The 20,363-nt window shown below is 37.9% G+C and overlaps 1 protein-coding gene across 3 annotated transcripts in view; it reads right to left on the bottom strand.

Annotated features, from left to right (window-relative positions):
- The window catches only part of Tnks2 (tankyrase 2), an 88,744-nt gene that overhangs the window by 11,536 nt on the left and 56,845 nt on the right, over positions 1-20,363 (bottom strand). For 2 of the 3 annotated variants that reach the window (XM_070021186.1, XM_070021187.1), the window contains 10 exons: positions 19,710-19,875; positions 18,331-18,550; positions 14,733-14,842; positions 13,902-14,090; positions 11,532-11,784; positions 9,653-9,735; positions 7,497-7,617; positions 2,540-2,637; positions 1,390-1,464; positions 703-808 (listed from right to left, as the gene is read on the bottom strand). In XM_070021186.1, coding sequence (XP_069877287.1) covers positions 703-808; positions 1,390-1,464; positions 2,540-2,637; positions 7,497-7,617; positions 9,653-9,735; positions 11,532-11,784; positions 13,902-14,090; positions 14,733-14,842; positions 18,331-18,550; positions 19,710-19,875 — 1,421 coding nt within the window. The remainder of the gene's footprint in view (positions 1-702; positions 809-1,389; positions 1,465-2,539; positions 2,638-7,496; positions 7,618-9,652; positions 9,736-11,531; positions 11,785-13,901; positions 14,091-14,732; positions 14,843-18,330; positions 18,551-19,709; positions 19,876-20,363) is intronic. The other variant, XM_070021188.1, reaches the window with a different exon arrangement.

Below are 20,363 nucleotides of genomic sequence, written 5' to 3'. Positions count from 1 at the left end.
AAAACAATACATCAATACCTATAAAGTTGAAAACCAACCAATACTTGACAGTTTGTGAAATTTTAATCAAAGAAAATTTAAATACAATAGTGATGCTATAAATTCAATAATTATCAGTAACCTCTATAGATCTAATGGCAATGGTTTTTTGTTTTTGATGTTGTTAGTCATAGGGTTTAAACTCAGGGCTGGGGCATGCTCCCTAAGCTCTTTTGCTTAAGGCTAGTGCTCTACCACTTTGAGTCATACAGCTAGCTCAACTTCTGGTTTTCTAGTGGTTAATTGGAGATTCATGGCCTTTCCTGCCTGGACTAGCATGGTAGCATGGAACCATGATCCTCAGATCTTAGGCTGCTGAGTGGCTAAGATTACAGGTGTGAGCCACCAGCACCTGGCAAAATGGCTCTTTAACACTGAAGTTAAATGTGATTTTGACACTGAAATTTTAAAAATCAAAGCAGATACAGAAAAACAAACCAGAAAGTCCACATTATCATTTCTACTTTTTCCATTATAATAATCTTATTTATGAAGCATCCATTTATAAAGTATCCACTGTAAAAGAAACTGACAACAGGAGCATAAAAGTTACAGAAATATTAGATTATTTTAAAATGATATAAAGAAAATATTATTTAATATCTGCCAAAAGCTATCTTAATATGGAGAATAGTAGTAGAGTTGTGGGAGAAGGAATCTTACCATGAAATAGCATTCGTTCATTTGCATGGTTGTGGTTTTCTTCAGAAACTTCTTTTCTCCGGTGAGTATACCTTTCCCATAGTTTCTTGTTACAAACCTTCTGAATCTGTAACACCAGAAAAATCAAATCTTTAGGTGTTTATAATGACCTATTTCATCTTAACCAAAAGATTGGCCTCACACTTGGCCAGGAGTGAGGTGAAATTTTTTCGAAATATATGTAATTTTAGTCAACTGAAGATAATTGCTTATTAAAAATACCTTTTATAAATATTATCCTACAAAGTTAGACGTATAAATGCCTTTTTGGAATCAAATACCTCAAAAAAATAAGGACATACATAAGCTTGGTATCTGGCTTACACCTTTAATCCTAGCTACTCAGGAGGTTAGATTTGAAGATTGTGGTTTGAATCTAGCCTGAGCAGCAAAGTCATCTTATCTCCAATAAATGACCAAAAAAGCCAGAAGAGGTAAAGTGTTAGCTATGAACAAAAATGCTTAGGGACAGTGCCCAGGCCCTGAGTTAAAGTCCCAGGACCAGCACATGTGCACACATACACAAATCATGCTTTAGCTGGGAGTCAGTGGCTCAGGCTAGTAATCCTAGTTATTCAAGATCATAGTTTGAAGCCAGACTGGTGAGAAAAGTCCATGAGACTTTATTTTTACTTTTATTAATTTTACCTTGAGAATATTGTATCTACTGAAGATGCCACCTGCATGTCCACCATCTCTGTGCTCGCGGACTGTACTCTGCATCTGATGGGAAAATAAGTTAAAATGTGTGAATTAACTTTTATGTATGACTTGGGGAATACAAATTTCTGATTCATCTAATTCTATTTTTGAGAATTTAAGTCTTTAACTTTTTGTTGTTTAAAGGATATAGGTATTATAAATTCATGAGTACTGCTTTCTAGAGGTAGCTATTAGTCAGTCATTTAAAACATTATATAGGGGCTGGGAAGATGGCTCAGTGGTAGAGCGCTTGCCTTACATGCCTGAGGCACTGGGCTCGATTCCTCAGCACCATATAAGCAAAAAAAGAAAAAAGCCGGAAGTGGCACTGTGGCTCAAGTGGTAGAGCGCTAGCCTTGAGCTGAAGAGCTGAGGGACAGCGCCCAGGCCCAGAGTTCAGGCACCACGACCAGACCAAAAAAAAAAAAAAAAATTATATAATGTAAATTACAGGAAGAAAAAGAAACAAGAATAGGAGGTGATTAAATATAAAGCTAAATGCTAGTCACCTATCATACTAAAAAGTAAAACACTGATTTCTTTGGTCCTACTGATTTTAGACAAAGCACAATAGGTATTTCATTAAGAACTGGCCTTTCTTGAGTTTTAAAAAAGTCTTACTGGGGGTAGGAATGTGGCTTGGTGGCAGAGTGCTTGCCTAGCATGCATGAAACCCTGGGTTCAATTTCTCAGTACCACATTAAACAGAAAAAGAAGTGGCACTGTGGCTCAAGTGGTAGAATGTTAACCTTGAGCAAAGAAAGGTCAGGAATAGTGCTCAGGCCCTGAATTCAAGCCCAGGATGGCAAAAAAAAAAAAAAAAAAAAAAAAAAAAGTTTTTACTAAATCTTCTATTTCTATGTTCAATTCACATGGCACCTATGCTTCAATGTGTAAGAAGGGCATTATTCAAAACTTTCAGCCGACCCAAGAGTTATTTGTAAACAATGCTAAAATACAAATATCTTGGGCAAATAATATGTACATATTTCTGGCTCTTATCTGAGACTCTAGGCTTTGTACCTGCTTCGCCAATGGAACACTGTGTCTGTATGACTGACCTATCTTTTCCATTATTTAAGGAATATGAACATACCTCTTCTTCCACAGACTGAAACTCTTTATCATCAGGAGACAGATCTATGAGAATTGTTCCACTACCAGAGTTGTTCAGAGTTAAATATGGGTTAAGACCTACGAAACAAAATTAAAATTTAAAGGTTAAAAAAAGTGCCTATAAAACAACAGGGCTGGGAAGGTGGCTCAGTGGTAGAGTGCCTTGCATACATGAGGCTCTGGGATTGATTCCTCAGCACAACATAAGCAGAAAAAGCTAGAAATGGTGCTGTAGTTCAAGTTGGAGTGCTAGTCTTGAGCTGAAGAGCTGAGGGACAGTGCCCAGGCCCACAGTTCAGGCCTCATGACCGACCAAAAAAAAAAAAAAAGTTACTTTGATTGTTTTGTTTTTTTTTTTGTCTTTTTTGCCAGTCGTGGGGCCTGAACTCTGGGCCTGGGCACTGTCCCTCAGCTCTTTAGCTCAAGGCTAGCACTCTACCACTTGAGCTATAGCGCCACTTCTGGCCTTTTCTGCTTATGTGATGCTGATGAATTGAACCCAGGGCCTCATGCATGCAAGGCAAACACACTACCACTGAGCCACCTTCCCAGCCCAATTTAAAAACTTTTAATTTTAGAACAGTTTACATTTATAGAAAGGATTCCTTTATATCCTTCACCCAACTTCCCTCTGGCTATATACATTGTATGAGTACCGTATGAGTTTCAAAAATTATTAATATAGGCTTAATTTGGATCTCAGTAGGTTTTCCTACTAGCACTCCCAGGATCAAAACTAGGATATCACACTGCATTTAGATCACTAATTTATAACTTCATAAATTCTAAGAGTTTTGTTGAAGTATTTTGCAAAATTATTTTCTTCTATATTTCTTATTTTTTTTAATGTGGTAAGATATATATAACATAAAATTTACCATGTGAACCATTTTTTAAGTGTTCAGTAAGTAATTCACACTGTTTTGTGGCCATTTCCACCATCTATTTCCAGAACCTTCTCATCTTTTCAAACTAGAATACTGTTTCCACTCATGATTATTTTTTTGTCCTTCAGAGCCTGGGTGCTGTCCCTGAGCTCTTTTGCTCAAGGATAGTGCTCTACCTCTTTGAGCCACAGCTCCACTTTTGGTTTTTTGTTTTTTTTTTGTTGTTGTTGTTTTTTTTTTGGGGTCTGGTCGTGGGGCCTGGGTGCTGTCCCTCAGCTCTTCAGCTCAAGGCTAGTGCTCTACCACTTGAGCCACAGTGCCACTTCTGGCTTTTTTTCTTTTTGCTTATATGGTGCTGGGGAATCGAACCCAGGGCCTCATGAATGCAAGGCAAGCGCTCTACCACTGAGCCACTTTCCCAGCCCTCACTTTTGGTTTTCTGGTGATTAACTGAAGGTAAGAGTCTTACAGATTTTTTTCCTGTCAGGGCTGACTCTGAATTGCAATCCTCAGATCTCAGCCTTCTGAGTAGGTAGAATTACAGGCATGAGCAATCTAGCTTATTATCTGCTATTCTCAGTGAGTTGTATGTTTTCTTCTCCAAATTATTCCCTTCAAGAACTATGTAACCATTTAGTTATTCTTTTTATTTTCTGTAAACGTGAGGCAGAATTATGAGACGAACTTATACAGTCTCAGGTAATCTTAAGTCTACATTGAAGTCCATCAAGTTTCTTATCTGATTACTCATAAGAGTGATTGATAGATTCCTTACTTCAGCAATGAACTTGTCCTTTCTAAATGTCAATGGTCAAGATAACCCTATTTTTTTGTACCTTTACTCTTATAAAATCTTTTTTTTTTTTTGGGTCTGGTTGTGTGGCCTGAACTCTGAGCCTGGGCGCTGTCCCTCAGCTCTTCAGCTCAGTTAGCGCTCTACCACTTGAGCCACAGGACTACTTCCAGCTTTTTTCTTTTTGCTTATGTGGTGCTGAGGAATCGAACCCAGGGCCTCAGGCGTGCAAGGCAAGCGCTCTACCACTGAGCCACCTCCCTAACCCCTCTTATAAAATCTTTAAAAATGAAATTCCAAACAGAATCTTCTTTGGCATCTTTATAATACAACTCCTTTTTAAATTTATACAAAATCTCCAAGCTTCTGCTGTTTTTTCAGGTTGGGTAATCTTTTACTTCAGGGCTAGTGCCTGAAGATTAAGAGGACGATTCCAGTTCTGAGTTGTGATCTAAAAAACAACTACTACCAACAAGCCACTCTCTGATGACTTAAGAGGAGCAACTATGAAGACTATATGCAAACTATTATGCAGAATAAAGACTGTGGTAAATGCCTAAGGCCAGTGAACCCTAGCCAAGAAATTCACCAGTATTGGAAGACCAGTCAGTATTGGCATCTTGTGACTTGATGCACTGGATGACAGGTAAGGCTGGTAAGTCAAGAAGACAAGAGACTATTAGAAGACCACTACAGGTATTTACTGGTTCCATTTTATAAATCAGTAAGTAATCCTGGCTTCAAATGAAATCCAGCAAATTAGTAACTTCATGCAGGAAAGTGACCCAGATGTGTTATGTTAGATATAGCCATTGTCAACATTGTGTTTTTCCTCCATGAAGTAAATGCTTCTACTCAATTGTATAGCTAGATGTATCAGGAGTAACTACAGGACCAGAGAGAGTACACCTCTACCATTTGGAGGTAAATATGTATTTCTGTCACTGTTTCTTGAGTCTTTCAATATAATCATAACTTGACTTTGTTTAGTTTATACATACACTGACTGATTTTTTTTTAATTTAGCTCCTTCCTAAAACACTTCTGTTACCCCAGTATTCACCCAATACCACTATTATACCAGATGAGGTATTTTAATAGCTACAATGACATTCTACAACTAAGGTTCTATTTCTTCTTATTTTTGGTAGCTCTATTATAAACTAGTATCCAAGGAATCATAAGTTTTCCCTCTTGCCTGGATCCTGTTCCTGAGCTCTTCAACTCAAGGCTAACACTCTACCACTTAAGCCACAATGCCACTTCCAGTTTCCTGGTGGTTAGAGATAAGAGTTGGCTGGCTTTGAACCCCGATCCTCAGATCTCAGCCTCCTGAGTATCTAGGATTATAGGTGCGAGACATCAGTGCCGGGTTTCCTCTTTTATCTTATGAAATTTAGCTTTATACTAGATAAGTAATATTTCTCATATTTTAAGTATTTTATTCTAGTGTATACTTGGCATGTGAAGTCCATTTACCTTTTTTTTTTGCTGGTCCTGGGGCTTAACCTCAGGGCCTGGGTGCTATTCCTGAACTTTTTTGCTCAAGGCTAGTGCTCTACCACTTGCATGTGCAACACCTCCACATCTGGCTTTCTGGTGGTTAATATGAGTTAAAAATCTCATGGACTTTCTTGCCTGGGCTTGGCTAGATTTGAACTGCAATTCTCAGATCTCAGTCATCTAAGTAATTAGGATTACAGCTCATGGCTGGCTATATTTTATATACTTTTTTTTTTTGGTGGGTTGCAGGGCTTGAACTTGGGGTCTGGGTGCTGTCCCCTGAGCCTTTATATGCTCAAGGTTAGCGCTCTACCACTTGAGCCACAGCACCATTTCTGGTTTTTGAGTGATTAAACAGAGATAAGAGTCTCATAAGAACTTTTATGTCCAGGCTGGCTTCAAACCGTGATCCTCAAATTTCAGCCTCTTGAGTAGTTAGGATTATAGGCCTCAGTCACTGGCATCTAGTTCCATTTACTTTATCAACTGTATTGAATAACACTAGTTTAAAACATTTCTTTAGAGCTGGGCACTGGTGGTTTACACCTGTAATCCTAGCTACTCAGGAGGCTGAGAGCTGAGGATCCTGGTTCAAAGATAGCCTGGGCAGAAAAGTCTGTGAAACTCTTATCTCCAATAAACCACCAGAAAACTGGAAGTGGCACTTGTGGCTCAAGTGGCAGAGCACTTGCCTGAGCTGAAGAGCTGAGGAACAGAATACACATTCCTTTAAACATTTCTTAGCTTGAATCACCTAAATTTTTTTTTTTTTTTGGTCGGTCGTGGGGCTTGAACTCTGGGCCTGGGCGCTGTCCCTCAGCACTTCAGCTCAAGGCGAGCACTCTACCACTTGAGCTACAGCGCCACTTCCGGTTTCCTGGTGGTTTATTGGAGATAGGAGTCTCATGGTCTCTCCTGCCCGGGCTGGCTGTGAACCGCGATCCTCAGATCTCAGCCTCCTGAGTAGCTAGGATTACAGGCGTGAGCCACCAGCGCCCGGCTGGAATCACCTAAATTTTTAGTAGTACTACTTTTTTGCTTTAACAAGCGGTCCTCATCCTGTCCAGCATACATCATTCCCTGAAAATTCCATCTTTGCTAAGAAAAGTTTCTCTTTAATAATTCCAGCTGAACTTCAAGTATAGGATATTTCAGGGTAAACCACTCTCTCAGTTTAACAACAAGGTTAAAATATGGCTTAACACTTGAAACATTTTATACCTAGATCTGATAAACAAGAAACATTAACATCTCTCGAGTAAATACAATGTGTGCTTTCCTTAAGCCCTGAACACTATTGAAAAATAAAAATATTATACAGATTTGTATTGTTTAATTTCCTTGGTTGCCACCTTATTTTTTCCCCATTCCAAGCTTAGTATTTTATACAAGAGACTTACTACATTATTTTATGTGATACCTTTAATGTCTACCTGTTATTAAGTCAGAACAAAAAATGAGATACTTAAATTCCAGATCTTTTAGAATCATAGAAATTGAGAGCTAGGGTAACTTCAGAAATCATCACAATTTTCAGTAACTAAGACAATCTTCAAATTTCTGTATTGGGTAGACACTTTACACAATTAATACTGGTAGCTCAGATGTATAACTATTAGCAGATTCTTCATCACAGGTGTCCTGAATCCTAGTTACTACTTTCCTTATTAAACATATCTTCTCATACAGATTTTCATGTTATTAATACACTAAGCAATGGCCTTACACCGATAACATAAATTAAAATGAAATACCTTGTTGTCCAGAGATAAGTCTTTCTACTCCTTTAATTAGTTTGTGTCTATGTCCATAAGCATTGATTCCAATCTCTTTGAGTTCCTTGTGTCCCATCTCAACTAACACATCCAAAGTGATCTTATAAAATAAAACAATTTAAAATGCTTATTAATTTTAGGTAGACATACATATATGGGTATTCTTTTAACATGAGACATTCACATATTTAATTTGTATTTGTGTGAACAGTTTTAACATTAAAATAAACCATTTGCTAAACTGAATTTAGCAAAAAATATAAGTTGGCCTAGCAGATGGGCACCAGTGGCTCACACCTATAAACCTAGCTATTCAGGAAGCCAAGATCTGAGGATCAAAGTTTACAGCCAGCCCAGGCAGAGAAAAAGAGAGTCTTCTGTCTAAGTAAACAGAAAAAAGCTGGATATGGAGGCATAATGCAAGTGTTAAGAGTGCTAGCCATGAGAGAAAAGGTGAGAGTGCAAGGTATGGAGTTCAAGCCTAGTACCAGCACCAACCATCCAATCAACAAAAAAATGGGAGTAAAATAGAAGTTGAGTCAGGCCCAGGACAGTTTTGAACTGCAATCCTCAGCTCTCATCTCTTGAGTAGTTAGGATTACAGGCATGAACTACCAACATCAAGCCATACATGTTCTTTTATATTAACCACAGTCAGGTGAAACATTTCATCTATTACACTAACTTTTCTACTATCACTGTATAGCTTACCTTAGTTACATAATTTTTCTATTGTTCCTCCAAAGTCTGAATAACATGCTAACTTATACTTTCACAATACTATTCAAATTAACTTTTTTTTAAACCCAAAATATATCATCACTTCACAAAATGGAAGCAATTCAATCATTCTCTCCCACTCTCTTTTTTGTGGTAAAAGAATCTGAACTCAGGACCCTGTATTTGCTAGGCAGGTACTCTACCACTTGAGCCACACCTCCAGCTCTTTTCTGTTTTCAGGTGGGGTTCTGACAGTGATCTCAGCCTCCCATGTAGCTGGAACCACATATCTGCACTATCATGCCTATTTTTTTTTTTAATTTATAAACTTTCTATGAAGCTGTCCCTTGATAGTTTAGTACATAATAATCTCCACCCCCCCACCCAATTTCTAAACTCTATGACAAACATCTTTGAATGGTCTTGTTCCAGCTTCATAAACCAGACTGAAAAATCTCTTTAGGTACAAGTATACAGTTGTTACATTTTCTAAACAGTTAACAACAGCTGGGTGCTGGTGGCTCACGCCTGTAATCCTAGCTATTCAGGAGGCTGAGATCTGAGGATCATGGTTCAAAGCCAGCCCGGGCAGGAAAGTCTGTAAGACTCTTATTTCCAATTAACCACCAGAAAACCAGAAGTGGCACTGTGGCTCAAGTGGTAGAGCATTTGCCTTGAGCTGAAGAGCTTAAGGACAGCACTAGGCCTAGAATTCAACCCTCATAACCACCATCAGTACCAGCACCAGCACCACCACCAAAACAAAAACAGTAACAGCAGCAAAAATATGTCAATGTATTCTGATAGAACTGCTTAAGATGGTAATAGATAGAAAAGCCCAACTGTAGGGCTGGGAGGTGGCTCAGTGCTTGCCTTGAATGAATGAGGCCCTGGGTTCGATTCCTCAGCACCACATAAGCAAAAAAAGCTGGAAGTGGAGCTGTGGCTCAAGTGGTAGAGTGCTAGCCTTGAGCTGAAGAGCTGAGGGACAGCGCCCAGGCCGAGTTCAGGCCCTACAACTGACAAAAAAAAAAAGAAAAGAAAAGCCCAATTGTATGACTGGCATATTCCTCTCCATAGGAGCTAGCTAGCAATGTCAGGTTTAGAATGGGTAGTAACGGACAGAACAGAACTGAACACAGTTAAATGATAACTCACTTTAAGTACTAAGATAATTCTGCCATTCAAAAAAGTTGTTTTATTACTATACACTTAACAGAAATTCCAAAATCAAGCCAAATCAGGAGAGCGACTAATTAAAAAACACTCTCAAGAAGTGAGAATAGCTCCATGGTAGAATAAAAGTTCAATCCCAAGACCCCTAAAACAAGACTCATCAAAAACTCTCCTCCACAGATTGCAGAGGTCAAGTAAACAACACTAAATATACTAAACAATACAATTAATCTACTTACCTGTTCTCTCTCAAATATATCCATTAAGTGCTCAAGTCCAAGATTCCTCACAAATTGAGTTATGCTAAAATCTACTCCTGGAACTGGGAAATTCAAAGAAAAAAAACTCAGAACAAAATTTTTACCCTAGAATAATACATATCAGCATTATAATAATACAGTTCTGTGATGTCACCATATATGTGAAGATAAAGATGATGCAAAACACTAGTAACCAGTTAGGACAGAATACAGAATCAAAAGTCACAAAAAGCAAGAATTGTAACATTTCAACGTTCATAGGGATATTTAAACACTGGAGCATTCTCAGGTTTAAAAAAACTTCTCACCAGCACAACTATGCTTATTGCAGCATTATTTACCATAGCTAAGATATGGAACCAACCCAGATGCCCCTCAGTAGATGAATGGATCAAGAAAATGTGGTATATATATACACAATGGAATTCTATGCCTCCATCAGAAAGAATGACATTGCCCCATTTGTTAAGAAATGGAAAGGCTTGGAATAAATTATATTAAGTGAAGTAAGCCAAGCCCAAAGAAACATAGGTCCCATGGTTTCCCTTATTTGCAATATCTAGTATATGTATGAGTCAAGCAGAAAAGGTCAGATAATGTGATGTTAGGAAAATGAACCCTTAGATATGTATTTAAAGGTTTTTTCTTTCATGCATTTGTTTTTAATACATTTATAAGATTATTTCTTTGTTGCTTTGTATGTCCCTCCCCCACAGTATAACCCCTGCTTTCACTATATTTGATGTCAGTATAATTTGTGGAGGAGATGGGGAAAAACAAGTCATTTAAGGATACAGGTGGACCCCTTGCAACATTGAGAAGTACAAGTTGTCATATCGAAAATGAGCTTTACAAGTTTGGGGGGGGGGAAGGATTCGGTGGGGGGGTGCAGGGGGAGGCTGGGAAGGGATGTGAAGGGTAAACAAAGGAGGAGGCTGCAATGCTTGATAAGAAATGTACTCATTATCTTGCCCATGTAATTGTAACCCCTCTGTACAGTATGTTTACAAAAAATAAAAAAATAAATTAATTAAAAAAAAAAGGGCTGGGAAGGTGGCTCAGTGGTAGAGCGCTTGCCTTGCATGTGTGAGGCCCTGGGTTCGATTCCTCAGTACCACATAAGAAAAAAAGCCAGAAGTGGCGCTGTGGCTCAAGTGGTAGAGCGCTAGCCTTGAGCTGAAGAGCTGAGGGACAGTGCCCAGGCCCAGAGTTCTGACCCCACTACTGGACCAAAAAAAAAACCAAAAAACCAAAAAACCAAAAACTTCTCATTTTTAGTTTTAAATTTTATTTTTAACCTTATCTTTAAGATCAATGATTTATCTTTCAGAATGTAGGCTCCTTTTCAAAACAAGGTCCATAATTTGGCATGGTAGTATATGTTTGTAAGGCTAGCATATAGGAGGTTGAAGCTATCTCAAGGTCAAAGGGGTTGAAACAAATTATTGCGGGTAAGGTGAGCGGAATTTTGACAGGCAAAGGTTTACATCTGAAGATTAGTTAAGCAGAGGTAAGAGTCAACTTTCAACTTGGAAGGACACAGTTTCATTAGGAATTTTATTAGTAATGTGAAAAAACAACAAAAGGCTATAATTTAGATTAATAGTTACGTTTAAGGTTAAAAAACGACTTTCTACCATTCTAAGTGACAAATATGAGGCTACAATGCCAGTTAAAGTTTTTGTTAAGCTGAACATCATGGTTCAAAGTCAGCCCAGGCAAAAAAGTCTGTGACACTTTATCTCCAACTAACCACCAAAAAAGCCATTAGTGGAATGGTAGCCCCAAGCAAAAAAGCTCAGAGACAGAGCATAGGCCCCAAGTTCAAGCCCCAGGACTGAATTACAGAATATCTCACCCTCCTTTCTCTCCAAACTGGAAGCAGCCTCTGGTCCACTTGAACCAACTACTGAAGACAGTTCAGAAAAACTCCCAGATAAGTTGTCCAGACTGCTTGCTGCAGAAAGGCTTGATGGGCTAGATGGACCAGAAGACAGAGAATCTGCAGTGGCTCCAGGGCTTCTCACACCATTGAGCACTTGAGGTTTATAGCATGAAGGCAGAGCAGAAGGAGGCATAGCAGCTGTCAGGAGGGCACTGACATCATCAGCCTAGGGTATATTTAAACAGAGAAAAATCTGTCATAAGCAAAATTTAAAATTCCAGTATACCTAGTAGGATACAATAAAAAACATGACAAAACCCAGTAGATGTGCACTAAGACTGTTATCATATAATACTGATAAACACTTGATTATTTTACAGGTAAAGTGAATGATTAGCTAAATTGTTATTAAATATAAAACATAATTGCAAACATCCCTTCCAAGCCACATAAAATCAAAATAAATCTGTTAAATGTGGCAAAACATGAACAAAATCCTAATTTTGATATGATTAAAGGACACTGAAACCAATTATAGTCACAACAATTTAAAAAAGGTCAGTTTTTAACCCTATTATAGTTATTCTAATTCAACATATGTAGAACTTAAGCACAGACTAATGTTTGTATTTAATAGAAAATAGTGATATGTTTGTTTTTCAAAATTGAAAACAAAAAAAAAAACCTTTTTTTGGGGGGGTCTACTCATGGGGCCTGAATTCTGGGCCTGGGCGTTGTCCCTCAGCTCTTCAGCTCAAGGCTAGCACTCTACCACTTGAGCCACTTCTGGCTTTTTTTCCCCTGCTTATGTGGTGCTGAGGAATTGAACCCAGGGCCTCAAGCATGCAAGTCAAGCACTCTACCACTGAGCTACCTTCCCAGACCGAAAACAAATTTTTTGGTAACAAAGATAATTTTAGTCAAATCTGCTAGAATGGGAAACTCTCCCAAACTTACTGATATTACTGTTTCATTAGCAACAAAAACCATCTTTCACAAGATACTGGGTAAAAACATCCAGCAAGAAGTCAATCAATGTTTTCAGTTTATACCCTACACCAACCCAATCTTTACTTTTCTCTTTCCCCACTCAATTTGTACCTTTTCATGGCACTCAGTCTGTATATAACACTTGTTTATAACAATAGTACCAGTTATTGCATGTGTCTGATGTCATATCTAGGACTTTAAATATATTAACTAATTTACTTCTCATATTGAGCAGACATGTTTTACTCCTTACAGATAACATATCTAAACCTTAGCAATTAGGAAACTTGGTAGAATGTACAACCATGACAGAGCTAGAATTCTAGGATAATATTCTAAAGCTCATGCATGATCTCAAGTATTTTGTTCTCTGCCACTTAATTATATGGTGAATGAACATATGGGGGAAATGAACTCTCACATTTTACTTCTAAAGTAGCTTGGAACTGAAAGAACTGAAGGAATCAAGCTGTAATTATGATCTGATTGTCAGCCTGCTAAGGAAAATCTATTTAAACCCCAGATGCAGTTGAACTAAATCATTTTCTCATTGTAGCTTGGAATAGTAGAATCTCAGTAGAAAGCAATTTGTAGAAGAGACTTTTTCCTTTCCATCTCAAAGGAGTTCTTGTTTCTTTACCGCTCTGGCAAGCAAAATTACACTTGTGTTACAGTGGTCAAAGTAGAGGTGGAAGCTATAGTTGACATTCCTATATTAATTCTTTTTTTTTTTGGTCCGGTCGTGGGGCCTGAACTCTGGGCCTGGGCGCTGTCCCTCAGCTCTTCAGCTCAAGGCTAGCGCTCTACCACTTGAGCCACAGCACCACTTCCGGCTTTTTTCTTTTTGCTTATATGGTGCTGAGGAATCGAACCCAGGGCCTCAGGCATGCAAGGCAAGCGCTCTACCACTGAGCCACCTTCCCAGACCCTCCTATATAAATTCTATTGGGGAAAAGAACAAGAATAAAAGAAGTTGTGTAGGAAGAAAAGGAAATCTCTATTAGTAGCAGGCTGGGTGGGTTTACCTTCAGGGCACTGTTCCTAAGTCTGATGGTCTATACAATCTTGTTACTATTATAATCTTGTTACTATTATAACATTCATGGAGGGCTTGTTACTGTTTCCTAAGCAGTTAATAGTGTTTTTTTTCCTACTTTCATGGTACTTAGTACAAAATTACTGATCAATAATTCTATTATTTAAATTTTAATACCAAAGAATTTTAAAATTTAAGTTTGGGCAGAAAACCAGATTTTGCTACATTCACTATAAAGACATTTTATATAAATCTATCAAGTGAATTTTAAAAGGTCAGGAAAGCATTAAGGTTTTTTCAAAGAGCCCATCACTTACTGAAACTAAATCTAAAGGTGTTTGTCCTTCCTGATTTTTAAGAGTAGGATCAGCTCCGTGGGCCAACAATAAAGCACAAAGCTGTGTTCGTCCCTTTTGGGCTGCTTCATGCAAAGGTGTGAAAGCCCATTTGTCCGTGGCATTGACACAGGCATTGTACTTTATTAGTAAAGCTGCTACGTCTACATGCTGTAAAAGAAAATACTACTGTTATGGTCTGACATATTATATTATTACACTTTAGTTCTTAAGAAGAAATGATGTCTGTACCTACCTCCACATTTTCAAAATTAACTCTGAAAATGACACTAATTTATGGTAGCTGCTTAAAATTACAGTAGGAATTTCAGTAACTTGAGAACTACTTAGAAAATAGTTCAGGATTCTATATAAGAAACTACTTTAATGATTTCAAACTTACTCATGTGTTATAACTTAATATCAACTTATAAACTAGTAGCCTTCCTCAATTATTCAAACTACACCCCTGATACTGGTGAACATTGACCATAACATTCAGGGTTATTCAGAATCAGAAAGAAGGTACCTGTACCCCTACAAATTCTTGTGAAACCTTATGGATTTCCTGAGCACGAACAAATAAACATATTGATAATATCTCACTGAAAATAAGAGAGAAGTGCTAAGCAAGACAATAAAACAATCGCAACATAGCAAGCTTACAAGTAGTTTCAGAGCTAAAACTTATATATAATTTAGCTTTTACTTCTCTGTAAAATGAAAAAAGTCAAACTAAATTCCATATGCACTTCAATATTGACTTTCACTTTGAAAATTACATGGATTTTAAAAGGTTATCATAGAACTTACCCCATAAGATGCTGCATTATGTAAAGGAATAAGTCCTCCTTTGTCTTGAGCATTAACATCAGCTCCATGTTGTAACAAATACTCTGCAACTTCTAAATTATTATAACCAGCTAAAAAAAAAACCAAAAAACCACCATATTACTTTCACTTGTAATAGTCACCTACATGTTGCATACAGCTATATTTATATTTATAAAGCATAGATACTAAAAACAAAGAAGAAAATTTATATAATCTGAAATTATTATTATTATTTTTATTTCCAATTAACTACCAAAGAGCAAGAAATTTTTTTTTTCTTTTTTTTGGGTCCGGTTGTGGGGCCTGAACTCTAGGCCTGGATGCTGTCTGTCCCTCAGCTCTTCAGCTCAAGGCTAGAGCTCTACCACTTGAGCCACAGCGCCACTTCGGGCTTTTTTCTTTTTGCTTATGTGGTGCTGAGGAATCGAACCCAGGGCCTTGAGTATGCAAGGCAAGCGCTCTACCACTGAGCCACCTTCCCAGCCCATAATCTGAAATTAATGAGTCTATTAAAACTTAGCTTCTGAGGCCAGCTGTGGTGGTTCACACTAAAAATCTCAGCTACTCGGAGGCAGAGATTGGGAAGCAGACAGGATTATAGTTTAAGTCCATGTCTGAGGCCGGCTCGGCAAAATGCAGTAGATCATCTGCAAGGCCCTGAGTTCAAAGCCCACTACTGCTAACTCCCTTCCCTCAAAACCAAACAAATAAAATGTAGAAAGCAAGGACAGAAGGGAGATTGATACTGGTGTAAAATCTTGGGGAACTTTTTGGTTGGTGATGACGTTCATTGGTTTTAGAGACTCCCAAAACATTATTGATCAGCTTTCTTCTACCTTCCTATCAAAGTCCCTGCTTTTGGGAGGGTGGCTCAGTGGTAGAGTGCTTGTGTTGCAAGCATAGGCCCTGGGTTCGATTCCTCAGCACCACATAAGCAGAAAAAGCCAGAAGTGGCATTGTGGCTCAAGTGGTAGAGCACTAGCCTTGAGCTGAAGAGCTGAGGGACAGCGCCCAGGCCCCGAGTTCAGGCCCCACAACTGACCAAAAAAACAAAAACAAAAACAAAAAACAAAAAACAAACCCCACAAAAAACCAAAACAAAAAAAACCCCAGTCCTTGCTTTCACAGTTGTTACGTAACAACTCCTAAACTCAGGTTTATTTTCTAAAGGATTCTTTAAGTCACAGGCATCTAAACACATAAAAAACCAAGTTAGGAGTGTAAGTTAGCTGTAACATCAGAAGCAGAACACCAGGATGAATCTCAAAGTATTCATTCTCAGGTCATACATAAAAGCATATGCTCTTTGCTAGGGAGAATTTACATGTTCCTATCTCTGATTAAGGAATCTACTCACTGCTAAAGCCATGAAGCAAAGGTTTGTATTTTGGAAACATGCATAATCTCCCAGCTACCATTCTATCAATAAAGTATAGTCTATTTGACATATAATCGTAAGAAAAGAAAAGCAAATTTTCAACTTAACTTTGGCAACATAGAAACAGATATCACTTGAAACTTGAAAAATGGTTCAAATGTTTTTATTCATACTTATGTTTACTGTAGTTGTTTTTATTTTTTGTTGAAGGATCTAAAGTATGAAAAATTTTAAAAATCAAGTGAGAAAACCAAAATGGCCATAAACTATTATAATAATCTAGAACTCTTTCTAGCTCTCAAGGTATAGCATTTAATCCTACAAAAATACTTTGAGAGAAATATCTTGTATACTCAACATGAATTTTAATATTACTGCTAAATATTATACTAAGCTACAATAAAGATAAAAAAACTAATTAAATATGTACAGTACAACTTCCCACCAGGTTATACCCATACATTGCATGGACTAGAAACTGGGTAGTGAAGCTTTTGCTTTGTCATTTATGGCTTGTCATTTCCAAAAATGCTCTAACGCAGAGCATAGTTAGAGTAATTCATATTCTTGGATAATGTTTGGGGTCCAAACACTAGCAACACACTGAGTTATGCTGTAAGACTGACATGAACTCAGAAATGTTTTTCATTTCTTATGTTATATAAAACTAGAAGAAATAGGGGCTGGGAAGGTGGCTCAGTGGTAGAGTGCGTGCCTTGCAAGCATGAGGCCCTGGGTTCGATTCCTCAGCACCACATAAACAGAAAAGCCAGAAGTGGTGCTGTGGCTCCAGTGGTAGAGCGCTAGCCTTGAGCTGAAGAGCTGAGGGACAGCGCCCAGACCCAGAGTTCAGGTTCCATGACCGGCAAAAAAAAAAAAAAAAAAAAAACCTAGAAGAAATATCTGTATTACTTAATTTTTACTTTTGTTTTAAACCAGGTTTAGATAACTGTGTCTATTATGGAACTCTCCTGAGGCATTAGATGTAGCTCTGAGATTTTCATAACTTATTCTCTAGTATCTGCAATGCAGCTGAAAACACTATATTGAAATCACATCACTGTATACCTACACTAAAACCAACAGTGCACTGAAAGTCAACTTCGTGAAGGAAAAGGTAGAACAAATGGGATCCAAGCCTTAACTCAAATGGCTTGGATGCCTTAACGCAAGTGGCTTGGATGTGACCGTATTTGGAGATGGAGTCTTTAAAGAGACAAAGAAGTGAAAATGAAGCCATTAAGATAGGGATTAATCTAATCTGGTCAGTGTCTTGGTAAGACCTATGAGAAAAAATTTCTGTTGTTGATTCTGGCAGTTCTTGCAAAATGAACACAAATATAACTTTGGCAAAGGTTTATGTAACTCCTTCAATATTTTAATGATTATTTTGTGGTTTGTATTTAGCAGCAATCATCAGAAGAGTAGAAGCTTTAGCTTCCCATGAGGAAGGCTAGCTGGAGCAGGCTTATTTTTAAATTCACCAAAGATGGCAAAACAGGATTCTTTTTTTTTTTTTTTGTTGGTCGTGGGGCTTGAACTCTGGGCCTGGGCGCTGTCCCTCAGCTCTTCAGCTCAAGGCGAGCACTCTACCACTTGAGCTACAGCGCCACTTCCGGTTTTCTGGTGGTTTATTGGAGATAGGAGTCTCACGGTCTCTCCTGCCCGGGCTGGCTTTGAACCGCGATCCTCAGATCTCAGCCTCCTGAGTAGCTAGGATTACAGGCGTGAGCCACCAGTGCCTGGCAATACAGGATTCTTAACAAAGATCCCAAAGGCCGGGTGTGCTGGTGGCTTACTCCTGTAATCCTTGCTACCCAGTAGGCTGAGATCTGAAGATTGTGGTAGTTGAAGTCAGCACAGGAAGAAAAATCTGTGACTTCAATTAACCACCAGAAAACTGGAAGTAGAGATCTGGCTCAAAGTAACATCAGTCTTGTGCAAAAGAGCTCAGGGACAGCATCTAGGCCCTGAGTTCAAGCCCCATGACTGACAAAAGAAAAAGATCCATTTGAGCCACAGTGTCACTTCCTGTTTTCTGGTGGTTTATTGGAGATAAGAGTCTCTCAGACTTTCTTGTGAAATCCTCAGATCTCAGCCTCCTAAGTAGCTATGATTACAGGCCTGAGCCACTGACGCCCAGCTTATAGGCAATATTTTACTTCACCAATCAAAGTCTGTGAAACTTCATTCACATACCTGCTAAATGTAAAGGGGTAGAATGTCGGCCTTGGGTATCACGGCAATTTACATTATCAGGTGAAGACAACTTCTTCACTCTGGCTAAACAACCTTTTTTGGCAGCATCTAGCAAGGCCGCATCTCCCCTAAGTAGGTCTTGGATATCTGTATCTCCATCTTTAACAAGATCCAAAGGAGTATTCCCATCCCTGTTTTTCTTTGTAGGATCTGCACCATGCTGGAGATGTGAAAAATAAAAAGGGAGGAGGAAGGACTTTAGGTGAATCTTTCATAAGTAAGAAAAGTCAATGCAACCAAGTCAAAGAAACTAATTTTATACCCTAAGTTAAAATGGTTGTTATTAATGTGAAAATATAGAAGCAGCTAAGTATTATGGATTTTTAATAAGGCATGAATAATAACAATTTTGAACTACATTTAAGATAAAAGTATTTCATCAAAAATTAATTGATGTACATCATAGTCATGCTTTAATTAATGACAGGTACAGGTTCTGAAAAAATGTATTCCCAAGTGATTTCATCATTGTGCAAATATCATAGCCAAACACCTATTTACACTAATGTAGACAGCAGAGCTTTCTATATACCTAGGCTACATGGTATAGTTTACTGCTTCTAAGTTATAAACCCAAACAGTCTGCTAATATGCAAAATATCATAGATAACTAACACAATGCGATATTTTCTTTTTCTTTTCTTGTTTTTTTTTTTTTTGTCAGTCATGAGTCCTGAGCTCTGGGCCTAGGCGCTGTCCCTCAGCTCTTCAGCTCAAGGCTAGCGGTTTACCACTTGAGCCACAGCACCCTCTGGCTTTTTCTGCTTATGTAGTGCTGAGGAATCAAACGTAGGGCCTCATGCATGAAAGGCAAGCACTCTACTAATGAGCAACCTTCCCAGCCCAGAATGAGATATATTTTTGTACCGAGTTATCAAAAACATTTTCAGCAGCCTTATAATTTATTACAATAAAAATATCTGAAGTTTACCATTAACTGAATCATTATTTTATAACTCATGGATTTTTACCTTTCAAAAAGTGTGAATCTATCTTCTAATGTATCTACTGTGACACTAGTGCCATCAACTTTATCAATGTTAAATTAATTTGGTTTATAAACTATATACTTCAAAGCATTTAAAGTTAAATAACTAAACTGTACAGGTAAACAGACCTGTGAAATGTTGAGTTTGTCAATTAAAATAATGTTCAAGACATTTTTTCCCCCTGAAATCTATTTATTGAAACAGATAACTTCATTTAATTATTAACTTATTAGTCCACTCTCAATAAGTGTAATTTTATACTAGAGTTGCTGGAAAAAGTTAAATTTTGCTAAATAATTTACACTGTCCACGGAAGTATTTGAAATATACCTGGAGCAGAAGCTTGCAAATTTCGTATTTTCCTTTGGCTGCAGCTTCATGTAAAGGTGTGAATTTCCATAAATCAGCTACATTAACTACTGCTCCATGCTTAACAAGAAGCTCTGCAACTTCATAATGCCCATAAGAACATGCATTGTGCAAAGGTACAAGGCCTCTGAAATAAAGAGGTAAATGAATAAAACCAGAAAAAGACATGATTTAATTTCAATAATTATACATAAATGATGAAAGACATTTTTTGGGGGCGGGGGGGTCCGGTCGTGGGGACTGAACTCTGGGCCTGGGCTCTGTCCCTCAGCTCTTTAGCTCAAGGCTAGTGCTCTACCACTTGAGCCACAGCACCACTTCCGGCTTTTTTCTTTTTGCTTATGTGGTGCTGAGGAATCAAACCCAGGGCCTCAGACATGCAAGGCAAAAGCGCTCTACCACTGAGCTACCTTCCCAGCCCATGAAAGACATTTCTTAAACTGCCTAATTATTGTACTAAAGAACCTAAATCTATGGAAAACAGAAAACAAAAAATTTGGAGGAGGGTGAGTTTTTAAAAAACATTTTAAATGCAGACAATATGATAAACATTCAGGTAACTTAATACCTAGAATTATGTATATTTGTATATATGCTTATTTATTTATTTGAATG

This window comes from Dipodomys merriami, unplaced genomic scaffold, assembly GCF_024711535.1.
Source record: "Dipodomys merriami isolate MVZ:Mamm:240054 unplaced genomic scaffold, mDipMer1.0.p SCAF_14, whole genome shotgun sequence".
Taxonomy (NCBI): Eukaryota; Metazoa; Chordata; class Mammalia; order Rodentia; family Heteromyidae; genus Dipodomys; species Dipodomys merriami.
The sequence above is the reverse complement of the archived record's forward strand: the minus strand, read 5'-3'. Positions and strand labels throughout refer to the sequence as shown.